Source organism: Carlito syrichta, unplaced genomic scaffold (assembly GCF_000164805.1).
Source record: "Carlito syrichta isolate Samal-C Ts95f unplaced genomic scaffold, Tarsius_syrichta-2.0.1 Scaffold136857, whole genome shotgun sequence".
NCBI classification, from domain to species: domain Eukaryota; kingdom Metazoa; phylum Chordata; class Mammalia; order Primates; family Tarsiidae; genus Carlito; species Carlito syrichta.
The window spans coordinates 464,066-477,679 of NW_007080953.1; the positions used below are offsets into that span (position 1 = coordinate 464,066).

At 50.4% G+C, this 13,614-nt stretch overlaps 1 protein-coding gene across 2 annotated transcripts in view; it reads right to left on the reverse strand.

Annotated features, from left to right (window-relative positions):
- The window catches only part of GSN (gelsolin), a 70,101-nt gene that overhangs the window by 45,853 nt on the left and 10,634 nt on the right, over positions 1 to 13,614 (reverse strand). The window contains exon 2 of one of the 2 annotated variants that reach the window (XM_021708428.1): positions 7,317 to 7,409. Coding sequence is in view for 1 of the 2 variants with exons in the window: in XM_021708427.1 (XP_021564102.1) it covers positions 1,847 to 1,888 (42 nt within the window). In the remaining variant the exon portion in view is untranslated. Of the gene's footprint in view, positions 1 to 1,846; positions 1,952 to 7,316; positions 7,410 to 13,614 lie in introns of those variants that run through there. The other variant, XM_021708427.1, reaches the window with a different exon arrangement.

Genomic DNA, 13,614 nt, shown 5'->3' on the forward strand with positions numbered 1-13,614 from the left:
TTTGGAGAAGGGCAATAATTTGCACACAGTCATAGAACCAGAAGGGGCGGTGCTGGGAGACAAACACAGGTCTGGGCATTCAGAGATGGAAAGCAGATTAGTGGTTGGCTATAGGTAGGCACAGAGATGGCTTACAAGGGAGCACAAGAGGTCTCTCAAGGGTGATGGAAAAGTTCTCAAACTGGATTGTGATGATGGTTATGTAACTCTGTAAATATAGTAAAAAGCATGGAATTAAAATGGGTGCATATGCAAATTTACTTTAATGCATTATGTAAATGTATTTCAATAAAGCTGTTTAAAAAAACGCCATGCACTTTCCATGCATCATTCTGCCCAAGCATTCAGCAAGAGAAGTGAGCTCTCCGTAGACCAGTGATGTTCAAGTAGAGGCTGAGCAACTCTTGGAGGTCCAGTTGCCTTGAGCCAGGCAGTTCCCAAACACCTCTGCAGACCATATGTGCAACAGAATCATCCAGGGAGCTCAGGAGAGCGATGGACTCCCAGGTCCCACCTCCAGCCTCTGAGTCCAGAGGTCGGAGGTGGGCCCCCAAACCTGTGATTCTGAGGCTCAGACAGGACTGGGAACCACTCCTGAAAGTCAACAACCTCCTTTCACACTCGGAAAAACTGAGGCTAGGCGAGAGAGGGGACTTGTTGGGCCTGACTGAGCAAAAGGTAGGAGAGCCAAGGCTAGAACTGGGGCCGGCCTTCTTTTCTCTTCTCTCCATTCCCAATGCCCCCCCTCCCACCCCTCCCCTGCCCTCAGCCTTGCAGTGACTCAAGGCTCTGAGTCATCCAGAGGCACCACAGAGGAAACTTCTCAGGAAAAACAATCCCCAGACAATGCTTTCCCAGATCTGGGGAACAGAATAGGCCCAAGGGGCTAAGAGAGGGTAGAGAGGGAGAACACAAGGCAGAGTAGGAGGCCAGGACTCCCAAGATCCGGTGTCTCCCCTTAGCCGCTCCCTTGTGTGGGACCCTAGATAAGAACTTCCCAACTTACAGTTTCCCTACCTGTAAACAACACCTCCTACTGCACAGAGGAGCTCATTATAGACCAGACAACATGATAAGTACTTTACAAGCATTGTTTCAGTGAATCCTCCCCCAAGACCATGGCTAGCATCATCTCATTTTATGGATGGGGACACTGAGGCTAGGAGAGGTTCAACCCACGATTACACAGTTAGGAAATGCAGAGCAGGGTCTGAATTCAGGATTGTGTGACTCTGAAATCTGACTCTCACTTCCACATACCTTTAAAAAATGCCTACTGCATACAATGACATGTAGGTCCATTTTCATCAGGCAGGTAGGGTGAGTGGCCATAGTAGGTGCTCAGTCACAAATTCTTTCCTCCCTTCTTTCTTCCTCTGTGTCAGGATTTGCCTGGGGACTCTCTGGCCCAGTGTGAAGTACTCATATTGAACCACTGACAATCACTCAAGTGGCTATGGGCAGTGGGAGCACAAAGCAGGAACCTATGTCCTGCAGAAGTCATAGAGGAAGGGCTTCTGAGCAGAGCCTTGAAGGGTAAGCCAGGTGTCAGCAGAAGCAAAGGCTCGGAGGAGGTGTGGCCGGAACAGGGAAGTGTAAACAGTTTAGAGAAGAGTGGCTGGGTTGAGACAGTGGATGTGTGAGGTCTGATTGCTACGAAGTCCCGGCCTGATTGAAGCAGTGGAGTGCTTTTAACCAGGGAGAGAACAGGATCAGAACTGTTTACATCTCCGCAGGCCTGACTAGTTGCTGAACCGGGAGTCAAGAGCGGGACTCCCCCTCAGGCTTCTCTGACATCCCTCCTCGAGCTGGCTTTGGAGACCACCCCAGGTCCCTTGCTACTCACCTGTGGGTCATAATCAACCCCGAGTGCTTCTTCCTCAGTCATCGCCAGGCTGGGCGGAGGGAGCCTGGGCCTCTCCTGACGCAGGCCAACTAATCATATCAGCCTATAAATAGGACCCTGGAGCTTAGTCTGAAGCAGCTGTGCCAGGCCCAACTCCTCAGGCATCACAGGCACACACAGTTCCAGAAATGGTCCTTCTCCTCAACACAACTGAAAACCAAAACTTCCTCAGGAAACTATTGTTCACACTCTGCTTTGCTTCCTTAAGCACAGGCAGTAGACCTGAAGGAAGAGCCCCACCCATCTACAGTGGATTATTGGACTTGTGCCTTTGAGGCCCCTTTTCTGCTTCTCCCCTTCTGAGGAGCCTGAGCCAGCCACTATTACTCTCTGAGCCTCAATTTCCCCAAATGTAAACAAGGGAGTTTGTGCGTGATGCCCTTGGGATCCTTCTAGCCAGGATGCTCCCTGGAGTTGTTTGAGGGGATCCCCAGACCTCCAAGTGCCCATTCCTCTGTTACCCCTTCCCCATTCAATTTGGGAATTTTTAATTGATCAGCATTTTAAAAATTAGAATCACAAGACCTGGAGAGGTGGCTCATGTCTATAATTCCGGCACTTTAGAAGGGCAAGACAAGAGAATTTGCTTGAGCCCAGGAGTTCAAGACCAGTCTAGGCAACATAATGAGATCTAGTCTGTACAAAAAAAAAAAAAAAAAAATCACACAATTAGCCAGGCATGGTGGCATGCATCTGTCGTCTCAGCTACAGGAGGCAGAAGCGGAAGGATTATCTACGCCCAGGAGATCAAGGCTGTGGTGAGCTGTGTTCGTGTCACTGACTGATAGAGTGAGACATGGACTAAATAAATAAATAATAAAAATAAAAAAGGAATTGCAATAAACATTTGAGTCAGGGGGAAATGAACAGGTCCACAGTCTGCCAATGAAGGGCTGGGTGACCCTGGACCCTGGGTAACTGCCCCTCTCTGGGCCCCAAATTCCTCAGCCATAAAGCAAAGGGACTGGTAGAATGGTGCCCAAGGTCTATGACTTTTTTAATTTAATTTTTTTTTTTTTTATTAGTATTTTTGAAAACCCAGCCAGCTGACTACGATATGCCAGCCTTGTGCTGACTACTGGGATGAGAGAAAAATAAGCCCTAGTTTTGCCCTCTGTGCCCAGCCCTGTCCAGATCTCAGTGATAAAGACATTTCCAAACTCCTCTGAGTCACACTAGAGGCCTTCTTTGGGGCTGCTGGGGACACTTTGTTTCTAGTTCAGACATGGCCAAAGAGAAGGACTCCCCAAGGGGAGGATTATGACATGGACTGGGCCATTACCAACAGGGACACAAAGGTAGCCCAGCCATCACTATGCACCAGCTGTATGCTAAGGACTTTACTTCCCCATTCTTTAATCCTCAACAACCCTATCATCACCCCCTTTCACCCCCATTTTCAGATAAGGAAACTGAAGCTGAAAGGGATTAAGGGATTTGCCAAAGGCACAGAGCAAATCAGGGCCAGAGTGATGCTTCTGGCTCAGACCTGTTGGTCCCTAAAGCCCAGGGCTTAAAACACCCCAGTGCCACAGTGAAAAAGTTCTGGGCAGCTCAGGCCGGCCACCCAGTGGCCGGACAGACAAAACAGTAAGGGGTGCAAGGACTTCTCTGTATGTGTGGTAAAGAGAATTACAAGGCTTCACCAATGATACTCATGCTCTCCAAACAGCTCCCAGCACTGCCCTCTCTGATTCACCCCCCCACTAGCCTGCCACAGACTGATTGTTCTGAAATCCCATGGACCAAGTCACTCTTCAGTTCAAGACCAGTCCGTGGCTCCCTGATACCCAGAGGATGGAGACTCGGCATTCAAGGCCTCTCCCGGCCGGCTCTCCTTGTCATCTCCACCCATTCCTCACCTCAACCCCCACACTGCCTTGGCTGCACTGCTCACGCGCTGCCACACTCAGCAGGTCCCCCCAGGAGGCCCCGCCTTTGCACACATGACCTTCTAGCTGGAATGCCCCCTTCTCAGACTAGCGTTCAACTCAAGAGCAGGAAAAGCCTTCCCTGAGCTCCTTGGCCCTTATTGCAGCGCACTCTGGGCGTCAGCCACCACCGTCTCCGCCTGCGATTAGAGTGGATCTCTGAGGGTGGCTGGAGTCTGATTCACCTCCCCCTCCAGTGCAGAAACTCCAGAGGCTGACCAGGGAAGTGAAAAAACACGAAGAGCCAACAGAATCCAGGGAAAAGTGCACATTTCCCAGGACTGCCCAAGCCAAGCCTCCTACTGAGGCACAGCATCAGGACACCCCGCTGTGGAAGAACTAAAAATTGCACCCTCAGGGCTTATCAGGATGGTCCCTCTGTCCATCAATCTCAAGGTTCTGATGATGAAATCTGGGCAAGTCACTTCCCTGCCTTAAAACTTCCAATGGCTCTCATGGTCTAGCAGACAATCCAAACGCAAGGGTCCACATGACCTAAAAGCTGCCTGGCCCCCAGGGCCCTTCTCCTGCCCTATCCCACCCCCCAGCCAGTCTCCCCCCTTTCTTTCTGTTACTTGAGGACTCCCCATGCTCGTCCTGCCTCAGAGCTGTGCCCGTGCTGGTCCCTCTGGTGAGGATGGGAGCCTCTTCTCTTCCCTGCTCTCCCAGCTGACTCTCACTCCCTCTTCAGGTCTCGCCTTTCTGGGGAGACTTCCAGGCAAGATCTCATCACTCCTATTCACACCCACATGCTCCTATAACCCTATTGCTTTATTCACAGCTGAAGAAAGAACTCATCTGTGACGTGTATAATGATCCACTGGGAGACCCGTGGAGTATGGGGAAGTCACACTCCTGAGTCTCCCCCAGCCGACTCCCCAGCTCCCAGCTCGGTGCCTAAATACATCCCAATAAATGCATGAATGATTGAATGAATGAGCCTATCAGAGGGGAGACCTCCAAACCCCAGAATTTATTTATAAAAAATTTATATTTATCCTTACATGTTTAAACTCAATCACCTTTAAAATACTCTCTGAGCCAGGTTCGGTGGCTCAGCCTGTAATCCCGTGCCTTGGGAGGTCGAGGTGAGTGGATTGCCTGAGCCCGTGGGTTCGAGACCTGCCTGGACAACTTGGCAAGACCTCATCTCTACAATGAATCAAAAATTAGCCAGGCGTGGTAGCGCACGCCTGTAGTTCCAGCTACTTGGAAGGCTGAAGCGGAAGGATCGTCGGAGCCCAGCAGGTCGAGGCTGCGGTGGTTGGGAGCAGCCACCACACTCCAGTCTGGGCGACAGAGTGAGACTCCAAATCAGAAAAAAAAAAACAAAAAAAAACTCTCTGTTTGATGCAATACACCTATCAAGATACTTTTTCCACTGTTCGGAACAGTTTTTGAACTTGTGAATTTTGATGCTTTTTAGTGCTTCTGGCATTTTTTTATTTCACCTCTTCCACATCTGCAAAATGTTTCCCTTTGAGAACTTTTTTCATTGGAGAAACAAAAAAAGTCTCTGGGGGTGAGAAGGGTAAATAGGGAGGGTGTGGCATGGCAGTTATGCTGTTTAGATCAAAAACTGCTGAACACTCAGTGCGGTGTGGGCAGGTGTGCTGTCATGGTGGAAGAACCAATCACCTGTTTGTCATAACTTGGGACATGTCTTCTGCAACGCAGCCTCTCACAACAATGCTAGCTAGTACCCTGATGCCCGATGGGTACCTAGAACACTTACCAAGTGGGGGAAGCCTGTACTGCAAGGGGCCCACCCTCCAAAGGATAATTCTGGGTTTTTTAGGTCCCGCCTCATATATGTCACTCAAGACAAGAAGGTGGTCAGAATCCTAGTGAAGATCTGAGGCAAAAAAACAGGGCCCTAACTAAGAAGCTCAAAGAAGCAGGAAAGAAACCAGACAGTGCAACCTCCCAGAAGCAAAAAAAGGGAGCTCCAGAATGAGCAGGTATCCAGTGCTCTAGAGACATGGTACATGGAGTCTTGAGGAAACACCACTGGATTTGATAACGAGAAGGTCACTGGGGCCTCCTGGGTCTAACCCAAGTCCAGTGGAGGTGGCCACGAGGTGGACACATTGCAGGGGGCAGAGAAGGGAAGGGGAGTGATCAGCCAAAGCTCTCAGTCAGTGGGTGCTCAGCTGGACCCGAGCCAACCTGGCCCTGCAGGGACTGCAGAAGACAGGGCTCCTGTGTCACAGTTACTAAAAGCATCAGTAGAGAACACTCTTTTTGTTGACAGGTCACCTGGTAGCAATTCGGTTTTCAGAGTTGTCAGGGCTCAGTCTCAAAAACCAAAGCAACAAACCAAGATATGGCCCTTGAGCCCTCCCATCAGGACAGCATCAGGGCCATCCCTTTGTCAGCAGAATCCTCGGGCAGCAGCTGACATGGAGTAAATCCCCTCTCTGGGCTCAGCAGGCCTTCTAGGAATCCCTGGCTTTGGGACAAAGCATCCCGGGGACCATCAAAAAGCCCTTTCATCTTTCAGCTTTGGGAAAGAGGAACAGCTCTGGCTGGGGTCAGCTCGTGTCACCCCCCCGGAAGCCAGTTGGGCCGCAGCGGATGTGTCAGTCCTGTATGCGTCCATTCCCTTCCCCTTTGGGTAGAAGAGTGATATCATGGGCTAGAGGGGTGTTTTCCAGTTCCTTGCACAGTTGCTAACCAGAAATTCACTTCTGCTTTGGTGATGGAAGCTGGGATAGTCCCCCTAGTAGTGATCCTTCCTGATTCACAGCCCACTATCTATCAGTTCATTGGATCCTCATGACAACTGTGTTAGGTGCAGAGGGGGAGACTAAGGCATAGTCTTACAGCTAGAGATACTGAGGCCCAAACTGGGAGGTGCACCAGGTCTGCTGGCTGCCAGCCCAGGACTCCGCACTCCTCCCTCTGCCTCCCATTCCACTTCAGCAGGTCACCTGTGAACCTGATACTCAGGTGGGTCCCACCCAGCCAGCTGTCCCCAATGGGCATGACTCATCAGCCTTCCCCATGACTCACACATCTCATGTGCTCCTCCTCTGGTCAACAAGCCTGGAGACTTGGCAGCCACACCCCCACTTTTCTCACCTCTCCAAAGTCTTCGGGGAGAATTCCTGCACCGCCTCCTCATGGAATCTATCCTTCTAGAGGAGGGTGGGCCTTCCACTGAGGCCATGAGAGGGAAAGCAACTCTCCTAAAGTCACATGGCAAGCAAGCAGCACAGCACTGGTGAGAGCCAGGCAGCCGGGCGCCAAGCCCAGTCCCTGCCCCTTTGCTGTAGGACCACCTGCGCCTGGCCTCCTTCTCAAGAGTGGGTGAGGAGCAGAAATGTACTCTGAGCCTTATTTGGAAAACCTCAGGGACTCCCTCTGAATCCACTGTCACTGCCAGTGGCTGCTTCCACTGTGGAGTCCCCTCCAGACTCCTGTGGGCCAGGGCTGGGCTTAGGAGGATGGCGAGTGTCTGTGTTTGCTCTACCTACCTTACAGGGTTGTACAGGGCGAGGAGAATTGCTCTGTGGGGAGGCGCTGTGACCGAGGCTAGAACACTGGACCAAGGGAGCTATCAGCACCACCTGTAAACAAAAGGGCACAAGAATCTCATCAAAAGGGCACAAGAATCTCATAAGCTGGGGTCAAAGATCATCTGGTCAAATCCCCATTTGATGTTTAAAAACCTTTCCACCCAGCCAGGGTATCACATAGTCATTACTTGCACACCTCCAGCATTGGGGCATTCACTGCCCCATCAAGGCTGCAAGACCTGCTGTAGGAGAGTTTGGCTGGCTAAAAGAATTGTCTTAATGTGACCAGGCACAGTGGCTCATGCCAGTAATCCCAGCACTGTGGGAGGCCTAGGTGGGAGGATTGCTTGAGCCCAGGAGTTCAAGACCAGACTGAGCAGCATAGCAAGACCTCATCTCTACAAAAACTTAAAAATTCGTCAGCATAGTAGCTTGCACCTGCCTGTAGTCCCAGTTACTTGGAGGCTGGGGAAGAAGGATTGCCTGAGCCCAGGAGATTGAGGCTGCAGTGAGCCATGACTGCACCATTGCTCTCCAGCCTGGATGATAGAGTAAGACTCTGATCCCTGCCCCCCTCAAAAAAATTGTCCTAATGATGCACTAACATTTCTCTCTCTTTATGCCTTGAACCTGCTGACCCTGGCTTTGTCCTCCGGGGTCACCCAGAACAGGTCTGTCCCCACTCTTTCCTGATGGCTTCTTGGAGATTTAAAAAAAGTAATCTTGGGCCCCTCAAGTCTCCTATGAGTTGTGCATTCTCTTTCCTACAGCTTTTCCTGAGACCAGGGTGTCTGGCTCCCTCACCTCTTTCCCTGATCTGTACCAGATAAACCCTGTCGTTACTGACAGCACAAGACCCACAATTAGATGTTCAGACAAGCTCTACCCAGGGCAGGGAAAGCAGGACTCTCACCTCCATCATGCTAGATATCATGCCTCTGTTAATCTAGCCTAAAATCCCATTAGCATTTAAGGCAGCCCTACTGCATGGCTGAATTCAGTTTATAGTCAACCTCAGAGCTGTGGTTCAGGACTCTGGAGTCATACAAGCTGGTCTCTCACTTAAATAACTGTGTAACTAAGCAAGCTACTTCACCTCTCTGAGTCTCGGCTTCCTTGTCTGCCCAAGGAGGATAATATGAAGGATCCTACAATGAAATAAAATATGCCAAGGTTTTGCAGCAATGCATATGTTTACTCTGATGATTAATAATTAAGTTCCTAAGTCTTTTTTCCTGTAGACTGTATCTCTCTCATCCTGTACATGTGCAGTTTGGGGACCCAAGCTGTTGACGTGTCACATGCCCACCTCCATGCCTAAGCACTGCTCTGTTGTAGTCCTCTTGCTCTGTCACTCAGCAAGACTGCAATCTCACTGTCCATGGTTGGTCCTTCTCTCCTACCAGGCTGTAAGCTCCTTGGGGACAAAGGTTCTGACTGCTTCACCTCTGAGGTTTTGGCGCAACACAAGTTCTGGTGAGCAGTAAGACCAGTGGGCACACACTGGACGAGTGAATGGAGGATGGTCCTACATCAGCCCGTCATGGACCAGGCAGCTCAGTCCTCCTGCCTTTCAGGGACAACCGGGATCTTCACCCTCCTCACTGTCCAGAGTTCCAGGCATCTACATTCAGGAGCAGCTGAGCAAGCTGGTTCCTGCCCACACTGGAAAACTTCTCTGCTCAAACCAGCTTCTCCAAGCCAAGGGAAGAATCCAAGATCCCAAAGGCAGTGGGGCCATGCAGGTTATTGGGATTAAGACCCAAACATGCCCTGTTATCAGGTTGACAGTAAATGGTCCAGACATTCCTGATGACTCTTGCATTGTGAGTGACACAGTGTGGAGCAGCAGATCTGAAGTCACGGTACCCAAAACCGAGAGGCCAGAGGTCAGATGCCTACCTGGGCCCCAGGACCTCTTCTGTGAGCCTTTCTCAGAGACTTCCACAGAAACTTTCTGGTCCCAAGGGACAGGTCAAAGCAGAGTTAGGTTTTGTTGTTCCAGCAAATGACCAGTGATCTCCCACACTCTGTTAACTGTGTGAGGATGCACCTTACAAGTTCAGCCCCCCTTCTCTTCTACACACCCCATATCACACTCTCTTTCACTTGTGCTTCATTCATTCCCAAGTGCAACCTGCTCCTCACCCAGCCCTCCTCATCTCAGCATGCAGCACCACTATCCACCGTCAACCATGCACCCAATGGACCAGGCCAGTCACGAGGGCATCACTCACCTCAACACACACCCACCACGCCCCCACTCTGTCACGCTCCCCTCCAACAATCATCACGTTCTGCCAGTTCAACCCCTGGCTGCCTCAGGATGTACCCTCTTTTCCCCACCACACTGCCAACATCTTGGTCTACACCATCAACATCTCTCACCTGGGTGACTGCAGAAGCTTCCTAACTGGTCCTCCTGTACCCTCCCTCTCTCCCCTCCACCGTAGTCCCCTCAGAGCAAGCCCAAACCATATCACTCCTCTGCTCAGACTCTACCATGGCTCCCCTGTAGGCCCAGAGTATGTCCAAGGTGCTCAACACATGTGTCAACATCCTTCATGATCGTTCTCTTCAACTCCCTGAAGCTCAGCTCCTGCCGGTCCCTGCTTTCTGCCACATCCCACTGAGCTCCAACTGAACTCAACTGTGCTCTGCTCCTGAGTCCTCCGTGTAATCGTTGCACAGATGGCCTCTTCTGAGTCCCCACAGCTACCTGGTCTTCCCTGTCACACTACTGTAACAGTCTATTTCCAAGTCAGCCTCTCCCATTAGACTAAGATGTGTCTGTGTATCCCAGACCTTAACCTAAGGCTGGAGTCACCACACCTAAAGAGTCACCAAAGGAAGAAATTATTGAGTCACATGCACATACATGTGTGCAACACATTCGCACAGAGTTGGCTAAGAGTTTAGATGCTGCTGCCCTCTACGGGTAAGAAAAGCAATATACCCTCCCCAAGACACGGACATCGGGAGCCCCAGCATCTTCAAACCTGTTCGGGTTTAGAATGAGCCCCAGCTAACTCCAAGTTGGTCTGTTTTCCATTTTGGACCTAAGTCTGCAGCAGCTTAAAAACAAGGTCTGCAAACCACGGACTGCAGCCCACATGCTCCAGACGGAGCCATAAAGAGAGGGGTTTCGTTCCAGCACTCAGGATCTGGGTCAAGGGCTCTCGCTCAGAGCCTATTTGCTGAATTACCACTTAGAGCAAGGGAAGAGGCACCACTTTGCTGAATTATCTCTTAGAGTACGGGAAGAGGAGGCACTTTCTCATAGAGCTGCTGATACACTAGCCTTTGGGTAGGGAGCTAGCTGTGCGTGAAAGGGTGCAAGCCACCACGGAACCCCCTCTGTCCAGGTGGCTAAAATGAAGCATTCTGCTCTGGGGTGTGCTGGGGGAGGCTGGAGCTGAGGCTTTTTCTCTCCTAAAAGGACTGCTCCTTCAGACCTGGTGGGAATAACATGATATCTGTCCATTCATGCCATAGGGGTTCAAACGGCCACCCCTAATAGCAAGAGTTATCATTTTCTATGTGGCTTCCAAGTGTTAAAACTCTACAGGCATCATGTCTCATCCTCACAATAACTCTGCCAGGTAGATATCACTGGCCCCATCTTGTGAAGCAAACAGACAAGTTCAGAGGGGTGAAGTAGTATGCTCAGGGTCACACAGCTCCGATCGTCTGGGCAGTTCCCACCAAGCCAGGCTCTCGCCCCTGCATCTTGGTCTCTAAATTTCAAGCTATACAGCTAGGCCTCTTGTTCACTAGGAAAAAACCACAAAGCTTTGGGTAATCTGGATCAGGGGTCAGCAAATGTGTTCTATAAATGGGCACACAGTAAATGTTTTAGGCTTTGTGGGCCACATACCTTGCCTGTTGCATATTCTCCCTTGTTAGTTTGCTTTTTTTTTTTTTGAGTTGGAGTCTCACTCTGTCGCCCAGACTGGAGTGCAGTGGCTGCTCCCGGCCACTGCAGCCTCGACCTGCTGGGCTCTGGCGATCCTTCTGCCTCAGCCTTCCAAGTAGCTGGAACTACAGGCACGCACTACCACACCCAGCTAATTTTTTTGATTTATTGTAGAGATGAGGTCTCGCCAAGTTGCCCAGGGGGTCTCGAACCCGCCGGCTCAGGCAATCCACTCACCTCCGCCTCCCAAAGCACGGGATTACAGGCTGAGCCACTGAGCCCGGCCTAGTTTGCTTTTTAAACAACTCAAAAATACAAAAACCATTCTTAGCTCAGGGGCACCCAGAAACAAACCCAGGTCTCCCCGGGGCTGTAGTTTGCATCTATAGATTTATAGAGGATAATGCTTATAATCTTAAGTATAAAATTGTCTGGTGGAAAGGTCTATCTAAGTCAAATGGTAGGTTCTTCAGTTGTATTCCCCCCCCACCCCCCTTCGAATGGCTTCCTACTGAGTCACTCGATCCTAAAGAAGGGCCCTGCCTTGCTCCACAATTAGGCAGCCAAGTATTTCAAGGGCTGTTTAGCTTCTAGTAACTCACAGCTGTGGACCAAACAGACAAGTCAGATATCACAGGTAAGACACTGAAAGATCTGAGTTGGGCCCTCTTCCTGTTACCGGCTCACTAGCCCTGAACAAAGAACTTATGTTTCTAGTACCGTATCTCTTAAGTACTGATTCTAAATGGATAACAGATAGACTTTAAATCTTACAACTCAAAGTGTGATTCCCCGCCCCCGCAAGAAAAAGAAAGTGTGATCTCTGGACCAGCAACATCAGCAGTACCTGAGACCTCATTAAAAACACAGAGTCTCAGGCCCATCCCAGACCTACTGAACCAGTATCTGCATTTTAACAAAATCCCTGGATGATCTGTGTGCACAAGTTTGAGACCTTAGAATATCTTCTTTGTCCAAATGAATCATTGCTAACAAAGCCTTTCCTCTGAGTAGAGAAAGGGAAGGTCTAAAGACATCTTTCATCATGTTGCAGTATTACGTCTCTGATCTAACAGCTGTACCAGGGACCTCATAAGGCACTCCACTCCAGGACCAGTTGGCAGACCAAAATCTACCACTGGAATCTTTTTTGTTTTTTTGAGTTTCACTCTGTTGCCCAGGCTGGAGTGCAGTGGCACACTCCTGGCCACCGCAGCCTCGACCTGCTGGGCTCAGGTAATCCTTCCCCCCAGCCTTCTGAATAGCTGGAACCACAGGCATAAGCCACCACGCCCAGCTAGTTTTTTAATTTATTTTAGAGATGAGGTCTCGCCAGGTTGCCCAGGCTGGTCTCAAACCCATGGGCTCAGGCAGTCCTCTTACCTCGGCCTCCAAAGTGCTGGGATTATAGATGTGAGCCACAGTGCTCAGCCACTATTGGGATCTTAAAATAAAACCTCAGGTAGAAAAGTGGACCTGGGGGAACAGGAGAAAGGAGGGGGGTTAGAGAGAGAAATGACTTACCTAAGATCACACAGTCAAGACAACACCGGGGGAATGACCATGGCCTAGTTTCTTGCTCTTCTCAGGCCTTAGGTTTAACAATAACTGAAATGATTCTGGTTTAGATTTTAGATGAGTACTTTTGAAACCTCACTCAGAGGTTGCTGTGTGTCTTGGGAAAGTCACTTGCTCTCTCAGGGCACAAGTATTCTCGGCCATGAAGTGAGGAGGTGCAGCCAGGCAATTCCCAAGCTCCTGCCATAGAAGCGAGAGTCTGGAAAGTTTTGAGATGAGTAGGCAGTTTGGAGAGGTGTCCTCTGCCGTGGGCCACCACAGTCACACCAAAGTCTCTGGCACTGAGAACACAGAGCCAAGTCCTTCAGTCATGAGCACGAAGGCAGAGGAGTAACCTGGCATAATCACAGGCCATGCAGCCCTTTGAGGCCACCTCGGCTAGTTACCAAAACCCAGCAGGGATGCTTAAGATGTAGCCTGTTTTACATATGAAGAAACTGAGGCTGAGGCCTCGAGGGAGGTCAGGACTTCTTACCAAAGCAAAGAATCTTTCCCTTAGGCTGAAAATGATGCAGGGGTACCCTGTCTTAAGAAAACCCTAGCCGGGCTCGATGGCTCAGCCTGTAATCCCGCGCTTTGGGAGGCTGAGGTGAGTGGATTGCCTGAGCCCGCGGGTTCGAGATCCAACTGGGCAACTTGGCGAGACCTCATCTCTACAATAAATCAAAAAAAATTAACCGGGCGTGGTAGCGCACGCCTGTAGTTCCAGCTACTTGGAAGGCTGAGGCGGAAGGATCGCCAGAGCCCAGCAGGTCGAGGCTG